A 20,609-nucleotide genomic window follows, 5' to 3' on the forward strand; every position below is an offset into this window, starting at 1 on the left:
AGATGATTTAAACTTGGAAGAGTGATGGTTTGATAAACATAAAGCATACTAAAGAATAAGGATTTGTGTCTAATCTTTTGTATCTCCTGCTTTTTCATAAGGCCTGATTCACTGCTCAACCCTGAAAATTATGTTATTAACCCTATGATAGAATAGCTCCAAAGCATAAGATGTCCTCTTCTGGCTTATATGATTACCTGGACTCACCTCTGCACAAAACAAGACATGAACATACACACACACAAACACACACAGACACACATGCACATACACACTGACATATATATATATATATATATGTGTGTGTGTGTGTGTGTGTGTGTGTGTATGTATGTATATATGTATATGTATAATCTCTAAGAATATTATAGGAGGATACTTTAGACACTCTGCATAAGGATACTGCTTTTCAGGAAGATCAAAAATGTTGGTGCCAAACACTGCCTGATGGAGAGTAGGGACCCTTCTTGGATCTACAGACCACAAGAACTGAAGAGCTTTAGGTCAAATGGATCCACAATGTCTGGACCACAGGTGTGTCTGACCTCATTTCCTCCAAGAGGCCAAGGGAGGACAGGATTCCATTCCCCAGAATCTGAACCTGTACCTACTCTGGTGATCTGCAGTCATGCTCTATAGCATGGCCTTGGTATCTGAGACTGAAGGGTGGCTGGTGAAGTGCTGACCTCCAGATCTGCTTGCCCAGGGAAATCTCAGGAAAACAGGTGCACCTGACATCAGACCTAGCCATAAGTTCACAGAAAGCCCCAGGTGCTGGTGATCACACAGGCACAAAATCCAAAGCCCAAAAGCAGCTGAGAGTGCCTACCTCATCTGTACCCTTTCTCTCCCTCTATGACTGATGTTTAGAACACACAATAGTATCAGAACCAGTGGGCACAGGGAGACTTGAGAGTGTGGATATGGGATAGACCTGATCTCAGATATCTTTTCCCATCTACAGAGGGACAATGGGCCCACAGGAGGGCCCATGTGGCTGTGGACATGCACCCAAGCTACAGCTTCATAGCCACACACTCAGCTTGAATCTTCTATGGAGCCCTGGTCTGAATGGAGCATGCAAAAGTCAAGCCATCCATCCCATCAGTTTCTTCTCAGTTTGGCAGAACTTGTCTGGCCTGAAGAGATCCTGCAAATGCCTAGCTAGCCAACACAGTTCAGCAGGGCCTCCCATGCTCTAGTAAGGGTCTGAACGTAGCCACCTGCAGCAACCCAGGGACCCATTCCTGCAAGCTATGGTGGAGCCTGACCAGCTGCCACAATATAGCAGGATTGCCTGTGCACACCCAGATGGGAATGGACCAGCATGAAGGGATCTGGTGGAAGCCCAGCTAACTACCACAAGCCAGAGGGCAGTACATGCTCTCTCAAGCAGGAATCAACCTAGGCCCCATGGCCTGGATGGATCATGCAAAATCCTAGCCAACCATTACAAGCCAGCAGGGGTTCCAAACCTCTAGGTACATTGAGCCTTGGTTCCCAAAGACCCAGTGGCTGAGGGCAGAGTTTTCAAATCCCAGCCAAAGGTAGGTTAATTACCTTTATCTATACTACCTCAAACAGATCCTTAGGGTATAGAGCAACGGCACCAGTCTCTTCCGAACCAGTGGGTAATCTTGGGGTGTAGTAACATCCACTGGAGCTGCAATCAGCTCACCTGCCTGATCCAGAGAAGGAAAAAAGAAACTACCTCTCAATGTCAGAGACATCAAGATGACTAAAGTCCAGTGTAAAAATATAAATAACAAATCCCAAAACAATATGGCATCTCCAGATAATAGCTATCTCAAAGAAATCAACCCTGACATCTCAAATACAATTGAAACACAATAAAATAACCACAAATCCTTAGTAATGAAGATGATAATGGAGAAAATGAATAAAACACATAAACAAATGCAGGAAGATGCTGCCAAAAAGTTTGAAGACCTTAAAGAAACCCATTGAGAGGCACTGGAAGAAGTTCAGGAAAGTGCAAACAATCAGATGAAGGAAACCAATAAATGAGTTCAAGATCCGAAGATGATAATGGAAACAACCATAAAAGCACAGACAGAAGAAAGGCAGGAACAAGAGAACTTAGATAAGAAAACAAGTAGCATAGAGGCAAGGTTCTCTAAGAGAATTCAGGAGATGGAGTAATGAATCTTGGACTAGAAAATTCAATTATAGAACTTGAAAGAGCTATCAACAAAAATCCATATCCTTCATAAGGCCTCTAAATCAACTGAGCAAATCTCATAGGCACTCAAAAAGGCTTAAGCTGAAATCACAGGTCCTACATAGTCTGAATCGAGATCATTTGCACATATAGTGTAGCTTTCAGGTTAATATGGGTTAAAATACCTGTGTGTATGTCTTTGTGTGTGTGTGTGAATGGGTGTACATCTGATTCTTGTGCCTTCTCTTGGGTGTTTATCCTTCTGTTATTTTGCCTTGTCCATCTTTGATGTGACATATTTTGTTTTGTGTTTTTATATTAATTTTGTTAAAAATGACTCTGTGAGAAAACATAAATAAAAGCTTTTGATAGCTTTAAATAGATATTAACACATACTTCTGTGTTAAAAAGAATTTATTTATCTTCTGCTTTTGAGTGAACAGAGTTTTGAATAGGTAAGCAAATCCTCTAGAACTGAATTTATAAATGATTATAGGCTCTATATGGATACTTGGGATAGAATCCTAGATCTCTGTAAGGAAGTCTCTGCTCTTAATGACTGGGTCATCACTCCATACCTCCTAGTGCATATTTTCTCATATCCAGAATTACATTTTTAACTTTTATCTAATTTGACAAAACTTCAAATTATGTTAGTTTAGATATAAAAATATGAAACAATAGTCAGGAGGGGTGTCCCTCATCATGATGAGAATGGATAGACAAATAATGACCAAATAAGTTAATGAAAATAGAGGAACTGTGAAAGTTCCCTTAAATGTTTGCAGTGTGAGTTGCAACTGAGGGCTCCAGTGCGGTAAACAGGATACATCTACTTCATTTGGCAAATGTAGGAATAATTTTTGCTATATCAAACCTCTTATGAATTATGTATGTATGCAAGTAAGCATAGCAGAAAGACACTTGTCTGTGATGTTTATTTCAGAATATACAAGATATGATATCAAATTTAATGCCTTTTAACTGATGGGCAAATAAATAAGACATGTCATCCAAATTTGTGTGATTTTACCTTCATATGTACATAGTCATTTTTCTACTTGCAATGCATTCTTAGAATTTTGAAAGGCTAATTAAATATCTATATAAGATATAAATATACACATTATTTTTAATTAACTAATGTAAATGCAAAAAATTTGCTATTTAATTCATAAAAGACTGAAATAAAAAATCAAAGATAAAACTGAACAAATACAAGTACTGGGTCCATATTTTCTACACCTATTTGAATTCATATGAAAAGTACATGGTGGTCTCTCTATAAATGATGGGGTTGTGCTCAACCTGGAAAAATAATATCACTGTCAGCAAGTGTTGTCATCATGTTAAGCTACACAGTAAAACTTGGGAAATTCAGAGGTTTCTTCGACTATACTTTCAATAGTCTATGTGTATAAGTATTTGTTGGTGTGCATGTGTGACATATGCATTTTTACACAAATAAAGTAGGACAAGTATTGTTTCAGAACTGCCAAGACATAGAGGAATTAAGGATGGAATGTCGAGTGATGTCGATGGGAAGAAAATAACATCATCACACTGGAAATACAGATTCTTGGGTATAACCAAGAATATTATTCAAATAAACAGGAAAATGGTATAGGAAGAATTTACAATGAAATTCATGATTGTTTGCTAATTCTTATTCACTTCGAATATACTCAGTATAAGAATTCTTTACAGACATTACTTGAATATAAAAGACCAAATTCAATGTTGAAAATTAAAGATGAAATTCAAGAAATGGGTCACCAAAGGTTATTGATCTGTGAGAACTGAGGTTCTAGGGTGGAGATCATGTGTTTGAACTCAAATATTTATCTTAGTTTCTCATTAATATTGTAGGTGTTAATGGAGTGATACATCTTATTTAATACTTGAAATGATACAAAACATCTGAAATTCTTTCTAGATCTTGTTTAACATTTAAAGATCAATATTTAACATGCAAATTATCTGCCATTTTGTGAGCCGGTGAATGATTTTTGGATACAGCATGACTCAAGAGTGTGTCACTCCTGAATCAATAACTTACGTTTCACTGTGAATCATATAAAAAAACATCTAGTGACATAGTTTTTAGTGGTATTCACACAAACATATTTTTATTGTTTTTTTTAATACATTTTTATTAATTTATATATATTACATCTCAGTTGTTAGCCCATCCCATGTATCCTCCCATTCCTCCCTTCCTCCCACTTCCCCCCTACTCCCCTCCCCTCCCCTAAGTCTGTGTCTGAGGGGGACCTCCTCCCCCTGAATATGCTCATACGGTATCAAGTCTCTCCTTGGTGACCTATTATCTTTCCTCTGAGTGCCACCAGGCATCTCCGTCCAAGGGACATGTTCAAATATGGGGCACCAGAGTTTGTGTGAAAGTTAGATCTCCTTCTCCACTCAACAGTGGAGAATGTCCATCGGCTAGTCCGGGTAGGGGTTCAAGGTTTTTACTGCCTATTTTTTCCTTGGCTGTTGCCACAGTTTGCGGAGGGCCCCAGGGCCCAGACTCGCCTGTAGTTTTCCAGGACCCACTGGATCCTTCTATTTCCTCTTTCTCCCAGGCTTCTCACACCTAAAGTTTCAATAGGATGTCCTCCCATCTTACCCACTATTCTGGTAGGTACAGTTTTTCATGGGGACGTACACCTTGGACTAGTGTCTCGATATAAGTGAGTATATACCATTTAGCTCTTTTTGCTTCTGTGTGAACTCACTCATTATGACAATTTCTAGTTCAATCCATTTGTCCACAAATTTTGGAAATTCCTTGTTTTTAATAGCTGAGTAGTATTCCATAGTGTAAATGTACCACAGTTTCTTTATCCATTCTTCTATAGAGGGACACGTAGGTTGTTTCCAAGTTCTGGCTATTATGAATAAGGCAGCTATGAACATGGTTGAGCATATGTCCCTGTTGTGTAGTAGTACATCCTCTGGGTATATTCCAAGGAGTGGAATAGCTGGGTCTTGAGGAAGCCCTATTCCCATTTTTCTGAGATAGCACCAGATAGCTTTCCAAAGTGGTTGTACTAGTTTGCATTCCCACCAGCAATGCAGGAGTGTTCCTCTTTCTCCACACCCTCGCCAGCATGAGGTGTCAGTTGAGTTATTGATCTTAGCCATTCTGATGGGTGTAAGATGGAATCTCAGTGTCGTTTTGATTTGTATTTCTCTGATGACTAAGGAGGTCGAGCATTTCTTTAAGTGTTTCTCAGCCATTTGATATTCCTCTGTTGAGAATTCTCTGTTTAGCTCTGCGCCCCATTTCTCAATTCGGTTATTTGGTTTGGTGGTGTTTAATTTCTTAAGTTCTTTATATATTTTGGATATTAGACCTTTGTCAGATGAAGAGTCGGTGAAGATCTTTTCCCAGTCTGTAGGCTGTCGCTTTGTTCTGTTGACAGTGTCACCTTCCTTACAGAAGCTTCTCAGCCTCATGAGGTCCCATTTATTAATTGTTGATGTTAAGGCCTGGGCTGTTGGTGTTCTGTTCAGGAAGTTGTCTCCTGTGCCTATGAGTTCCAGACTCTTCCCCACTTTTTCCTCTAACTGGGTTAATGTCTGTGGTTTTAGGTTGAGGTCTTTAATCCACTTGGACTTGAGTTTTGTGCATGGTGACAAATATGGGTCTAATTTCATTTTTCTACATGTAGACATCCAGTTAGACCAGCACCATTTGTTGAAGATGCTGTCGTTTTTCCACTGAATGGATTTGGCTTCTTTGTCGAAAATCAGGTGAGCAAATGTGTGTGGATTCATCTCTGGGTCTTCAGTTCGATTCCATTGATCCACTAGCCTATTGCTGTGCCAGTACCATGCTGTTTTAATTACTGTTGCTCTATAGTACAACTTGAGATCAGGTATGGAGATTCCTCCAGCGGATCTTTTATTGTATAGGATTGATTTTGCTATTCTGGGCTTTTTGTTTCTCCATATGAAACAACTGAAAGAGAAAAACAATATGATCATCTCTTTAGATGCAGAAAAAGCATTTGACAAAATCCAACACCCATTTATGTTTAAAGTTCTGGAGAGATTGGGAATACAAGGCACTTTTCTAAACACAATAAAGGCTATATACAGCAAACCAATACCCAACATTAAATTAAATGGAGAGATACTCAAGGAAATCCCTCTAAAATCAGGGACCAGACAAGGCTGCCCACTTTCCCCATATCTCTTTAATATAGTTCTTGAAGTTCTAGCCAGAGCAGTAAGACATCAAAAGGAGATCAAGGGGATCCAAATGGGAAAGGAAGAAGTAAAATTATCCCTATTTGCAGATGATATGATAGTGTATATAAGTGACCCCCAAAATTCCACCAGAGAACTCCTACAGCTGATAAACACCTTCAGCAAATTGGCAGGATACAAAATAAACTCAAAAAAGTCAGTAGCTTTCCTATATACAAATGACAAACAGGCAGAGGAAGAAATTAGAAAAATTACTCCCTTCACGATAGCCACAAGCAATATAAAATATCTAGGAATAACCCTAACCAAGCAAGTGAAGGATTTATTTGAAAAAAAAACTTTAAACCTCTGAAGAAAGAGATTGAAAATGACATCAGAAGATGGCGGGATCTACCTTGTTCGTGGATTGGAAGAATCAACATAGTAAAAATGGCCATCTTACCAAGAGCAATTTACAGATTCAATGCAATCCCTATCAGAATACCTACTAAATATTTTGAAGATACTGAAAGAACAAACATATTTTTAATATAGGTCTGATACCAAATTTTAATAAAAGGGCCTCTGCCTAGGGATCTTACTGCTGCAAACATGAATGATGTCATGGAACCAGAGACAGAACTATTGTGATATGTATTTATCAACTCATGTTTATCACATGGACTGTGGACCTCAGATGACAAGCCGCAGGGAAGATTCCTCCCAGAACAAGAAAGGGCCTTGGGGAGAAAAGGAATCATGAATGTGCAAGTAGACTTTCCACTGTCCAGAAATATAAAAGAGGGTAGGTACACATGGGTGTCCATGTGATAGGCTGATATGCATGACACTTCACAATCCATAATACACAGGTTTACAGTAGGACAAAGATGTTCACTTTGTCTTTGTTATCCTTGCTTCTGAACATTGTTGTTCTCATGGCCAGTTCCATTCCTTCCAGGTGCTTTTGGAGAATGAGGCAGAATGTAAAAGAGGATGGAAACTTTATGACAGCTTGTGTCATCGCTCTTCACGCAATGCAAGGGCCTGTGAAAGAAGACTATTTTAGCAAAATTCTGAATATGCTGTAAGTGTTGTTGTATTTTTTTATGTAGATTTCCTCTCACATATTTCAGGGGGGTGTAAAGATGAGACACGAACAATGCTTTGAATGCTCTGTCTTGTTCTTCCAATGTGTTCACCATTAAACAACTCTGAAATCTGTTATAAACTAGATGCTATTTTATGACTTTAAATTAGTAAATAGAGTATTTTATGTTTCTTCCAGTTAGCTTCCTGATTTCAAGGCTAGACACTTAGTGAGCACAGGAATCTTTACCGTGATCTCCAGGATTAACTCCCCTGTTAACAGTTTCCAAAGCACAATATTCAGTGCTTTATTATAAAAATTATCCCATACTATTTACATAAATTTCACTCTGAGAAGGTACAGATAACTTTTCTGTCAGTTTATAGCTACCAGTACATGTGCTGGGGCCTCTAATGTTTAGACTCCCCCTAGGTACAGAGAGCTTTCACACAGATGTTCAGTTCCTCTCTGAAATTCTCTGGATGTGGTAACACTATGACTTCTGAACCTGCATCAAGAGTGTAACTAGCATTTCTGTCTAATGTGAACTTAAACTAGCCCTTATATTACCATCATAACTTGTATACATATGGAACCACTGACTTTTATGTATTATAAATCCCAGTTCTTTACTCTCTCTTTAACATTAAGAAGGAATGTTTAGCCTGTATATTTTATGCTTGAAAAGTGAGGCTATCACTACTAGTTGTGACAATTTACATTCCTTGTCACTAGACTGAATTGCATTTGTAGCATGTCCAGTTGACAGTGGCTGAAAATTAGATTAGAGGAGTTTCCCAGCAGTTCATCTCTTATTTATTTAAAAATTATATGTCTTCTTTTCATGTCTAACTTGCTTATTTTCTGACAGTTTTATCACACTTGCCACTTATGTTTCTCTTTCATTAGTTTACTAAGTACAGTTGCATATTTTGCCATGTGGTTACTGTACACATTGTGGATTTATGAGTTTCTGTCAGTTCTTTTCAAGCACAGAACTTTATACTACTAGTCTACTCTGACAGCTTCAGTAACTGGTGTTTCTTATGTTTAACATGCATGAGCTAGTATTTGAGTCACACAAATTCTAGTCTCAAAATCTTATTGTGTGCCATTGAAAATTTCAATATCAATTTTCTGTGTGGTAATAAAGGTTATTCTAGAATGGGCTACTTTGTAGACAATGATACCACAAAGGAACAATTTCATAATGGAAAACTAATTATATTTAAATCTGAATGAATCATTAAGAATGAGGGGTTGTGTCTGATGTTTGTTCTTCAGATGATATAAAATTACTAGGAAAAGTCAGGAGAAATTATTCTTCCCATAAAGAGAAACAAAAAGGATCTTATATTCAAAATTAATTTTTGCCCAACTTTATTAAAAGGATAGCAGAAAGATTCATCATATTCTTTACTCTTTAAATTTTATTTTAAAAACATATAATGTTGGCACAAAGAAATATTTCTGTAATTTTCAGATGTATCTAATTCTCAGTTGGTTGCTAGTGTTCTGATAGTGTAACTGGAAGTATGGTCAAAATATGTTTATGATAAGAGAAAAGGCACTATTTTTCAAATGTGAATCACATATGCTTATTTTAGAAATAAAGTAAGTGAATGATCCTGGGATATATGTGTCTACACTTAATCTGTGCATGCATGTCTGGAGAAGGTTTATTCCTGTGGAACTGAAGATGTAGGCTAGAGCAAAACCTCATTCAAAATTGTGGGATCAGTTACATTACTATGGCATAAATGAGCATTACTAATGTTAATTCTCAGGGATTCATACACACATACATCTTTTAATTAATATATCTATTCATTTATTTTACCTCCAATCATAGCCTCCTACCTCCTCCACGCTTGCTACCATTCTCCCTCCCTGCACTTTATATCTATTTCTATTCTTCAGAGAGGGGAGCTGCACTACCAACCTATCCCAACTAATCAATCACATCAGGACTGAATGTGTCCTCTTCCCCTGTGGCCGGACAACGAAGCTCCACCAGGGGAAAGAGCTAGAAAACAGGCAACAGAGTTCAGGTTAGATGCAGCCCAGAGTACCCATACTAGGGGAGGTACATGAAGCCTGAGATGCTCATTTGCTACATCTGTTTATGGGTCTTAGGTCCAGTCTATGCATGGCGCTTGGTTGGTGAGTCAGTCTCCACAAGACATTTTGTTTCTTTCATGAGTTGACACTCTTATTTTTCTTGTGGAGCACATGTCACTCCTTGGTCCTTATATCCTTCCTCTCCCTTGCTTTTCCACAATACTCCCAACACTTTGGCCAACATTTAGCTGTGATTATCAGCATCAGTTTTGATTCACTGATGGCTGTGTCTCAGTTTTAACTCGGCATTGGATGGACATTCCCTCATTCTCTGCTTCATATTTATCACTGCATGTCTTGTAGGGGGGAAAATTTGCATCAAAGTTATTGTGTGTAGATTGCTGTCCTCCTCCCTCAACTCAGAGTTCTATCTAGTTAGAGGATGTCCAATAAGTCCCATGACCCTCTACTAGGAATCTCAGCTGGAGTCACCCTCCATGTTATCCCAGAACCTACCTTGTCTTAGTTCTCCATCTTGACAGACAGATGTCTACATCCAGTTTCTTTCTTCCCATGAGGCCCTCTGTCCTCCTGCAACAGCAGCCCCAAGTCTGACATCCACCTTCATTTCTCTCTATGCTCCCTCTCCTACCTTGAACCCTATCTTCAACTTTTTTGGCTATCTATTCCATTTCTGCTTCTGATTAAGAATTAATCGTTCTCTCTTGGCTCCTCCTTCTTACTTATTTTCTTTGAGTCTGTGAACTCTAATAAGTTTATCCTGTACTATATGGCTAAATTAGTACATACCATGTATGTCTTTCATGGTCGGATTACCACTCAGGATGATCTTTTCTAGTTACAACTACTAAACTGTAAATTTTGTGAATTTCTTGGTTTTAGTATCTAAGTAGTATATCATTTTGTGAATGAAGCACAGTTTTATTATCCATTCTTTGTTTGAGATATATATATATATATATATATATATATATATATATATATATATATGTTGGATTCTGGCTGTTATGAATAAAGCTGATATGACCATAGTTGAGCAAGTGTCCATGGGTTATCCCCAGGTATTTTACTGTTGGATGTTGAATTTTCTGAGAAGGGGATTGATTGATTTCAAAAGTCAAACATACATCTTTTTAAAAATGCATTTGTGATGTGTGAAATTATTAAAAAATATTCTGCCTTTAAAAGTAATCTACAGTGTTAAGAAAAATATGAAGATGGATGTGTGGAAATATGTTTAACGTATGGCCACTAATTATAATGAATTTTTAGTACAGGAGCCAAATGTGGCTGGAGAAACACTCTGTCCATTCATTCATCAGTCATTCATCCACTACCCCAGCCAATTCAGTTAATTTCATAAGGAAATATGAGAAACTCAGGGAGTCACACATCATGTGTATTTTTGACATTTCTGAATAATTAAAAAATGAATACATGATCAGATTTGAAGTTTGAACAAAGTGTTGCCTTATTTTTACCTTCTGCACAAGCACTCAACAACCACAGGTGCATAATGCCTTCTTTGGAAAATGCTTATTTTGGTGAAATGAACTCACATAAAAATATATAGATTTTTCCAACAATCCAGCATCTTATGTCATCCCATCCTCATTACAATGAATGTCTGCTTCAAACTTTAGAGGTGGGGGACAACTTAATCAAGCACTGCATAGCCATTGTATTGATTTCAAATGATCCTGTGTAGACCTTTATCTATAATAAATATTTTATCCTTTTATAGAACAGAAGATGAAAACCAAAAGTTTGCTCTGGCCTTGGCTTTCTCAATGGATGAAGTCAACAGAAACCCTGGTCTTCTACCAAATACGTCTTTAATATTTAATTCTCTACAATGTCTAACCAGATCAGAACTATATAATATCCTTCAGTTTTTTCAAGAAAGTCATAACAGTTTTCCTAATTATGACTGTGGCCATGAGGTAAAAGCTACAATAGTGCTTACAGGACCAAACTGGGAAACATCTATGATATTTCACACGTTTTATTCCAGCTTCAAATATGATAAGGTGAGATGTCTGTGTGGTGAAAATTAATGAAATTATGTCTCTGTGGTCGCATTAACAAGGTGTTAAGAAGGGTGCAAGTAGGAGACTGGTCTTACTGGCCTTTTTTCAATGTATGCAGTTAAATGGATTTATTCAGAGACTTGATGGGGATCCTATATTTATTTGTATGAAATAGATATGAGAGGAGAAGTAACAGATAAGGGGGATTTATAGAACTATTACAGATAGGAACATGTTTACAAGTTCTTAGGAAGGCATCCTACCTCATGCTCCTCCCTGTGGCCTAGGTACTTTACCTTACTTATGGCACTTTTCATCCTCTCCTGAATGACCATGTACAATTCCCCTGCCTGCATCAGATGGCCCATGAGGATACATCACTTGCCTTGGCCATGGTCTCCTTCTTACTTTACTACAGCTGGAACTGGGTCGGTCTAGCCATCTCAGACAATGATCAGGGCATCCAATTTCTCTCATATTTGAGAAGAGAGATGGAAAAAAATACAATCTGCTTTGCCTTCATGAGTGTAATCCCTGTCAATATGCAGTTATACATGTCAAGAGCTGAAGTGTATTACAACCAAATCGTGACATCGTCCACAAATGTTGTTATCATTTATGGCAACTCAGACAGTACTCTAGCTTTGAGTTTTAGAAGTTGGGAATCTGAAGGGATACAGAAAATATGGATCACCACATCTCAGTGGGACGTTACTACAGGAAAGGGAGACTCCACACTTGACTTCTTCCATGGGATTCTTGCTTTTGCACATTATCATGGTAAGATTTCTGGTTTTAAAAATTTTGTGCAGACAGTGAACCCTCTCAAATACTCAGATAAATATCTGGCAAGCCAGGAGTGGATGGATTTTCACTGCGAAGCCTCAGCAACTAACTGTAAGACAATGAAGAACTGCTCATCCAATGCCTCATCGGAATGGCTAATGGCACAGACTTTTGACATGGCCTTTAGTGATAGCAATTATGAAATATACAATGCTGTGTATTTTGTGGCCCATGTCATTCCTGATATGTTTCCTCACCTGGTAAACAATCATCTATTTGACAAGCGGAAAGAACCAGATTATCAGTGCTTGAAGGTAGTGTTTCTTCTTGGATGATTATTGTGTAAATAATACAGTTTTAGGAATCACTCAGAACTCCCAATTGAGTGGAAATGGACTAGGAAATATTCCCCCCAAAACTATGATTCTAAACTGTTTGATCCTGACAAAGTAAGTCTAGAGTTTTGTATATATCTCCAATATAAAGGCAGTGAAGTGGGAGACACTATTAATGAAAATCAGTGCATTTTTAATAGATATACAAATAATCCATATAATCAAACCTTTTCTAATGCTGTAGACATAATTCGAACTTCCTCATTTATGTGATAAATGATGAGATGATGAGTGTTTCTTTCATTAACTGTAAAATTTGTGGTAATAAGTACTAGGATGCATTTTTCAAGTTTTAAAAATTGATTCTGTCTAAACTTTAGTCTCTGAGGACCTTCCTCACAGACTGAGTGTAATTATACAGAAAATACTGCTGTGAATCAGTTCAGTACATACATGTATGTTCCTGGGCTTGAATGTATGTTTGTCACTGTACATTGGTATACAGAAACATACATACACACATATATATGTGTATATATATGTATATATGTATACACACACAGAGATATATACCCACATATATATGTGTGTGTATGTGCATGCATGTCTGTGTTTCTGGCCAACTGGCTCTTTGTGATTGTCTGTAAAAGTGAACATAAATTGGACTTTATGTTAGTGCCTGTTTATTTTAGTCTTTGTGTATTTTTTGAGGGTATATGTCAGTGCATGTGTCTGCATGTTCCTCACTCTATGTTTTGCATGTTTCTGTGTACTCGATTGCACATATGTATATCTGTGTTGCTGTGTGTGTGTCTGTCTGTCTGTCTGTCTGTCTGTCTTTGAATGTTGTGAGGATGAATCTGTGTATGAGTCAATATATCTGTGTAGGTGTTTGTATTCCATCGTGTCTTTTTGTGTTTATATGTCTGTGCATATATGTGTGTGCCTTTGTATGTGTTCTGTGCATTTCTGTATGTGTGTGTGTTTGTGTCCATATGTTCATCTCTGTTTGGTCATTATGTTGATGTGTGTCTAAGTAAATGTGTGTTGATATATTAAGTGTGCATCTATGTATGGATGTAGGTCTTTGTATGCATGTATTTGTGTGTTGTACATCTTTGATGAATACATGTATGTCTAAGCTTTTGTTTTTTAAGTTCCTTTAAGATAATTAAATTCAGCAAATGTTATGATAAGTTAATATATCATTTCACTCTCATTAAGATTTCCATCCAGACACCTTTAACAAATTGTCTTTCAGATGAAATCAGAATGTTTTCTCTCATCAAGGAAGGGTTTATTGAGTGTAGAATTCTTCCTGTCTTTCAGATACACTCCTTGCTGAGAAAGAGCCACTTCACTAATCCTGTTGGTGACAAACTGAATATGAACCAGAAAGAGTGTGACATCTATCACATTAGGAATTCCCCCAATGGTGTTGGACTTAAGGTGAAGATAGGAAAGTTTAGCCTCTATTTTCCACATGGACAACAGCTCCATTTTTCTGAAGACATGCTAGAGTGGGCCTCAGGAAGTAGACAGGTAAGTTTGACATAACTGTACTAATTTGCATTTATGCCTTCTTGTAACTTAGTGATATGAAATAAACTGTGACATAAGGAACCTATTTCTAGCCTCCCATATTATTTTTTTTGCTATTTTGATGTGACATTATTATTAATTCCTTAATGAATTTAATCATGCAATGAATACAGTTTTTCATTTTTTAGAACCTGTTTTGTTTTTAATATGAACATAAAATGATGTTTGAAGATTCATAAATATTATCTCTATAAAATAAGCAATAATCTTGAGGTACCATTCTTATTACTTTATAGTGATTTTGTCACTTATGGAGAACCTTTGAAAAAGATATTGAAGAGCCTTAACAAATTGAACAGAATTTGAAGAGCAATATGCACTGTCTCCACTCTTCTTCAAAATTGTCATTAGAATCTTACCAAGTACCAAAATAAATGTGAAACTATGTCCTGGCCCATGGAATGAATCGAACCAGGGTTCACCTGAAAGAGGGAGTGGGGATTGAAAATGGGAAGAGAGATGCAAGAAAATTGAGACAAATCTGGAAATTTCTGATCAAGACCCTCTTTAATGCTGAGGAGTAAGACTTTATATAGCAAGGTCAATAGGATCCCACTTTCCCTAGCCCCCAGGCAAGAACACAATCTCCTGAATAGCTCCCTGTAAGAACTTGCTTAATCCTCTGGGTAGTTCCCTGTAAGGACTTCCTTCTTTCTTGCAAAGGTAGATAATCCAAAGATAGCCTAGAACACAAGACCTCCTTGAGCAAGGGTCAACAACTCAAAAGTCATAGACTGCAGCCTAAGAACAGAATTTCTAACATGGCTGAATTTAGCATGGCTCAATTGTGGTCCTCACAAAAATATATGCAAAAAGAGAGAAGGAAATGTTCCCTGTTCTACATAGAGAGTTGAGGTATCCCAGTGATACATAGCAAGACCCTTTTCTCTTCCAAAGGAAGAGCTTTAGTTAACTGTGTCTGGGGAGAAAATGAGATTAGACTGTCCATGAGCGACAGTGTGGTTTTCACATAGACCTTAATACTGAATTAAGGATTCAAAGTGAGCCTGTAAGAATCTGCAAATTTCTGATGCAGCATATACAGTCCCATCATCAGGTTCAGTCTAATGCAAATACGTTTTTCTTTTAACTTAAGAAATCATTCACTAACTTTACACAAACTAAGTTGTACTCAGGTTCTCCCAGTACCCACAGGCTTTGTAAACTCTTATCATTTCAGGAGACAATCCAAATTCTAGCTTCCTACACATCAACTCAGCACTTTGTCACTAGCAATACATCAGGGTCTGTATTTTCACACATTCTCACTATCTTTACACTCAGTTTGTCATATTTGCAGTCTTAATTTATTGGAGGATATGTTTGTTGTCTGAGATTTGAGTAGATAGTTCACCCGTTTCAGATTTGCTTTACTCATAACTTGTTAAACCATTGCTGTGATTAAGCATTAACCATGTCAAAATGAGGAAAAATGATTGATTTGGCTCATTGATTACAGTCAAGGGAAGATAAGGAAGGAATTTGAAGACTGAAACTAGAGCATAGACCCTGAAGGAGTATTGCTTACTGGCTTGCTCTATTTGATTTCTCATGCATACTTGCCTAGGGACAGTATTTTCAATAGTAAACTAGGCATTCCTCCAATGCATACCAATTAATAAAATGCCTCACAAATATGAAAAGAGGCTAGTCTTTTAGAGAGCCTTCCTCAATTAAGATTCCCCTAATCCTGTCATTTTACTGTTCTTTGTTTCAACTCAATGAAAATTAACTAGAAAACCAGGTTACAATTTCTGTCCTGTTTGCACAAAGTAAACTAAAAGTTCTCTTTTCTTGGATTGCTAAGATTTGGTAATAATCTCAACTTTTCATCCATTTGCTTAAATAGATTCATATGTTTGGCATTATACAAAGTGCTAAGTGAAATGTGGTCCCTCAGTTTCTGTGTATAAAATAATCTTATTGATATATTCACATGCTAATACAATATAGTTATGGCAGAAGTAGATAAAAACTCCTGATATTAGCATGTATATTACTTTCTCAGATGCTACCCTCTGTGTGCAGTGCTGATTGTGGTCCTGGATTCAGACAATTCAGGCAGGAGGGAATGTCAGCCTGCTGCTTTAATTGTATCCACTGCCCAGAAAATGAAATTTCTAATGGAACAAGTGAGTGTGTGCTGCTGTGGTAAAGCCTTCGCAATGGTAATCCTCTACACACACACACACACACACACACACACACACACACACACACACACACACACACAATGCTGAGGGAGTCTAAAAAGCAACTGCAAAAATAAAATATACAATTTCCTCCATTAGTCTTTATAGGAGTAGAAAGATTAACAACACCTTATGCTTACACCTACGTTTTGATCCATTGAAAATTTATGTCATATGACATTTTCTCAAAGAAACAATTTTCATAATCAAACTGCAGTGTGAGCAATTCTACACAAGATCTTTCCTAGTGATTAATCTCTTAAACTACATGTAGGAAACATTCCAGTCATTAATCTTTCAAATATGCACATATTCTTTTTGAACATCTGTATGTCTCCCTATATATATCTATGCACACCATGTATGTTCATAGCACCATGCAGAACAGATAGGGCAAAAGATTGCCTGGACTGGGTATTGGGGAGGGGAAACCATATCTGTATCCTTAGGAAAATTAACATAGAGGTAAAAAAAAAAGTAGCTATAAAATTATCAGAAACTGATACGTAATAGAGAGAATTCATATAATATCTAGAAGCCCATTTTCAAGTGTCTGAGGTCATTTGTTTCTAGTAAAGTAGGGGTAAGTGTTCACACATAAGCTACAAAATATAAAAGGTCTTATAAAAATATTTTATATACAGCACCCAATTGATTTCATGAAAGAATAAAGTAGAGTGGTTTTGTATTGAAAACAATTAGTCACAAATATTAAAGTTTTATTGCTACCTACAGAGCCCCTTTAATCAAATGATTATATATTTATGCTTGGCTAAATGCAAATGGCCAATGAATAGTTTCTCTTACCCTATGCCTTCATACTCTGTAATGAAATGTAAGTTTTAAAAACATACTTCTGGACAGTGAGATGGCTCAACGTTTAAATCTTTTGCCACTAAGAATGATGACTGTACTTCATCCCCAGGACTCCTCTTATAGCAAAATGAGTCAAAAGACTCCTAGAAAATGGCTTCTGACATTTATGCATTCCAATATACTGCAAAAGTATGAAACAGACTGTAATAAAATTGTCTTAAATATAAAAATAACAATAATTAGGGGTAGTTACATCAATAACTACAAAATTTTATTATTTCTTTATTAATGTTATGTGTGAGTTGGGAGGGTATATGTTCTCAACAGCAGATGCAGATGAGAGGAAACTAAGAAAGGTATACTTATACTTTCAAGCATTTGTTAAACACCTCAAATGGGTTCTGGAAGTGAACACAGGTTTAATGAAGGAGCAGAACTTTCTCTTCATTGTTAAGCCAACTCAGGGCAAATTAACAAATTATAGTTGTCCAGAAATCAATTGTTTTACATAAAAAGATTTTTAAATCTGGAAGCACACAATAAGTCTCTGAATTATCAATTGAATCAACACAATTGCTATCAAGTTTCCTGAGGATGCCATTTTGGAAAATCATATTGTGAATGCGGTATTTTGTTCTACACATAAATAAAATCTGGGCCACAACTCTTGCTTAATGGAACTTACTTCATTTTGGTCATGATGTTTATCAATATATATTTTATCCTAGCATATATTCAGAGTCAGTGTGTCATACAGATTGGAATTAGGGAAGTAGGAATGTGCAGGATATTTCCCACAAAGATGGGATCAAGATGAAGGGCTTTGTAGTGCTCAGTTTGTAGAGGTATCGATCTTCAGTAGACACCTAGTGCTTTTCATAAACTAGAGTGAAGAATTCTTTACACAGTCGATGACAACATATATAAGGATATATTAATTACTTTGTACATTTTTCAATCACTAATACTACATTTATATAAATTTTACTTTTCACACTCACATTCCTACTTCTTCCATATAAATCAAATTATTTTCAAATTTATGAGCTCACCTGTTTCTTTCATATGGAAACACACACATATACACACACACACCCATAACCCTGATAATTTCTTTTACTACTTCTTTTATATCAATAACTTCAGGTTGGTAACTTGGAACAAGAAAAACTATGAGAGGTCTTGCCCAAGTAGAAGCCAGTCTCTATCTCCCTTAAAAATAGCATTAATTAAACAGTAAAAGAACTTATGAGGTAATGAATGTATGGGGTTGGTGATTTTAAAACACACTCAACCATTCTGTGGTTAATTTTTGATTTTATGAATTTATCAGATAAGTCATCTCATGACAGCATTCCAAATAATGTAAGAAATCTATGCTTTATGAAAATATGGTAAATGTTCTCATCAACAGAGTTAAATAGACAAATGACGGTTTGGTTTTGTTGTCAGAGAAGAAAAGAATTAATAAATATAAGCTTTGCTATACAGCAATGTCCTTCAATTATATTATCAGCAATAAAATGGAGGTATTGCAAATCATCTTCAAGAGACTTACTGAAACGTCTTGTCCATAAACTGCTGAAGCTGCACTAACGAATCTGTCCTTTCTCATTCAGACATGGATCAGTGTGTGAAGTGTCCAGAGGACCAGTATGCCAACACAGAGCAGAATCACTGCATCCACAAAGCTGTGATCTTTCTAAGCTATGAAGACCCCTTGGGGATGGCTCTGGCCTTAATGGCCTTGTGCTTCTCTGCCTTCACAGCTCTGGTTCTTGGGGTATTTTTGAAGCACAATGACACAGCCATTGTGAAGGCCAATAACCGTGCTCTCAGCTACATCTTACTCGTGTCACTCATGTTCTGTTTCCTCTGTTCCTTGCTCTTCATTGGCCTTCCAAACTCAGTCTCCTGCATCCTGCAGCAAATAACATTTGGAATTGTATTCACTGTGGCTATTTCCAGTGTGTTGGCCAAAACAGTCACCGTGGTTCTGGCCTTCAAAGTCACAGCTCGTGGAAGAAGGATAAGGTTCATTCTGGTTTCAGGAACACTTAACTACATCATTCCTCTCTGTACACTCATCCAAATTATTCTCTGTTCAATCTGGCTAGGAGCTTCTCCTCCCTCTGTTAATACTGATGCACACTCTGAGCATGGCCACATTATTATTGTCTGTCACAAGGGTTCTGTTATAGCATTTTACTGTGTCCTAGGATACTTAGGCTTCTTGGCCCTGGGAAGCTTCACTGTAGCTTTCTTGGCCAGGAACCTGCCTGACACATTCAATGAAGCCAAGTTCCTGACATTCAGCATGCTGGTGTTTTGCACTGTTTGGATTACTTTCCTCCCTGTCTACCACAGCACCAAGGGCAAGGTCATGGTGGCTGTGGAGATTTTTTCCATCTTGTCTTCCAGTGCAGGCATGCTGGGATGCATCTTTCTTCCCAAGTGCTACATAATATTATTAAGGCCAGACAAAAATTCTCTTCAAAAGATCAGGGAGAAATCATATTCATAAGTTGGTATATCATGAATATTTTGTGTTAAATTAATTTATTTATCCAACTTTTATCGTGATTATCGATTCTATCCTTACTCTCCTTCCAGTCCTACCCTTTCTCCCTTTCTCCATCCCCTCTCTGTTATGCCTCAGATTAGTGATCAAAACTCTGGCATCACAATCCATATCAGTAACAGTCCCTGTACTTCTTCCTAGAGGAGCCACATGAAGCCTGATCTGTCCATCATCTACATATATGTAGTTGGCACATGTCCAGTTCATTCATTGTCCTTGGTTGTTTCCTCAGTCTCAGCAAGCCTCTCTGTGCCCTGGATGGCTGGTACTTTTGGTCTTTTTGCGGAGCTCCTGTCACTTCAAGTCCATTTCTCCTTCCTACCACTGTTCCACAAGACTCCCCATTATCACCGAATGTTTGGCTGTGAGTCTCAGCATTTGTTTTCAACCTGTGTTTAGCAGAGCCTCTCAGAGGACAACACAGTTAGGCTTCTGTCTACAAGCACAGCAGAGTATCATTAATAATGTCAGGGGTTGGATCTGTCCAGGGACTGATTCTTGGTCTGTGCGTAGTCTGACTGGTAAATGAAATCTAACTGAGAAATATAAATTTGGTATATAACCACTAAATATTGGGCTGTAGAACATGATCTGTCTCTACTTACTATGATGCTCACTGTTTCCTGTAATGATGTTGCATAGCAGTATGATGGCTACTAGAGTTATATTTTCCATATTATCTTGCCCTGATACTTATTTCACAATTTATAACT

The 20,609-nt window shown here is 37.3% G+C and overlaps 2 protein-coding genes across 2 annotated transcripts; both read left to right on the top strand.

Moving 5' to 3' along the window:
• Positions 1 to 10,576: 10,576 nt before the first annotated feature.
• LOC311590883 (vomeronasal type-2 receptor 116-like) lies at positions 10,577 to 12,705 on the top strand (the record flags this gene model as incomplete). The annotated part of the gene is made up of 2 exons (XM_084770183.1): positions 10,577 to 10,615; positions 11,872 to 12,705. 2 exons carry the CDS (start codon positions 10,577 to 10,579, stop codon positions 12,703 to 12,705), a joined length of 873 nt encoding a protein of 290 aa, XP_084626309.1.
• Positions 12,706 to 14,091: 1,386 nt separating this feature from the next.
• LOC311590884 (vomeronasal type-2 receptor 116-like) lies at positions 14,092 to 19,839 on the top strand (the record flags this gene model as incomplete). Its single annotated transcript, XM_084770184.1, has 3 exons — positions 14,092 to 14,247; positions 16,316 to 16,439; positions 18,935 to 19,839. 3 exons carry the CDS (start codon positions 14,092 to 14,094, stop codon positions 19,837 to 19,839), a joined length of 1,185 nt encoding a protein of 394 aa, XP_084626310.1.
• Positions 19,840 to 20,609: the final 770 nt, after the last annotated feature.

This window comes from Acomys minous (assembly GCF_964271855.1).
Source record: "Acomys minous genome assembly, chromosome: 20".
Lineage (NCBI taxonomy): Eukaryota > Metazoa > Chordata > Mammalia > Rodentia > Muridae > Acomys > Acomys minous.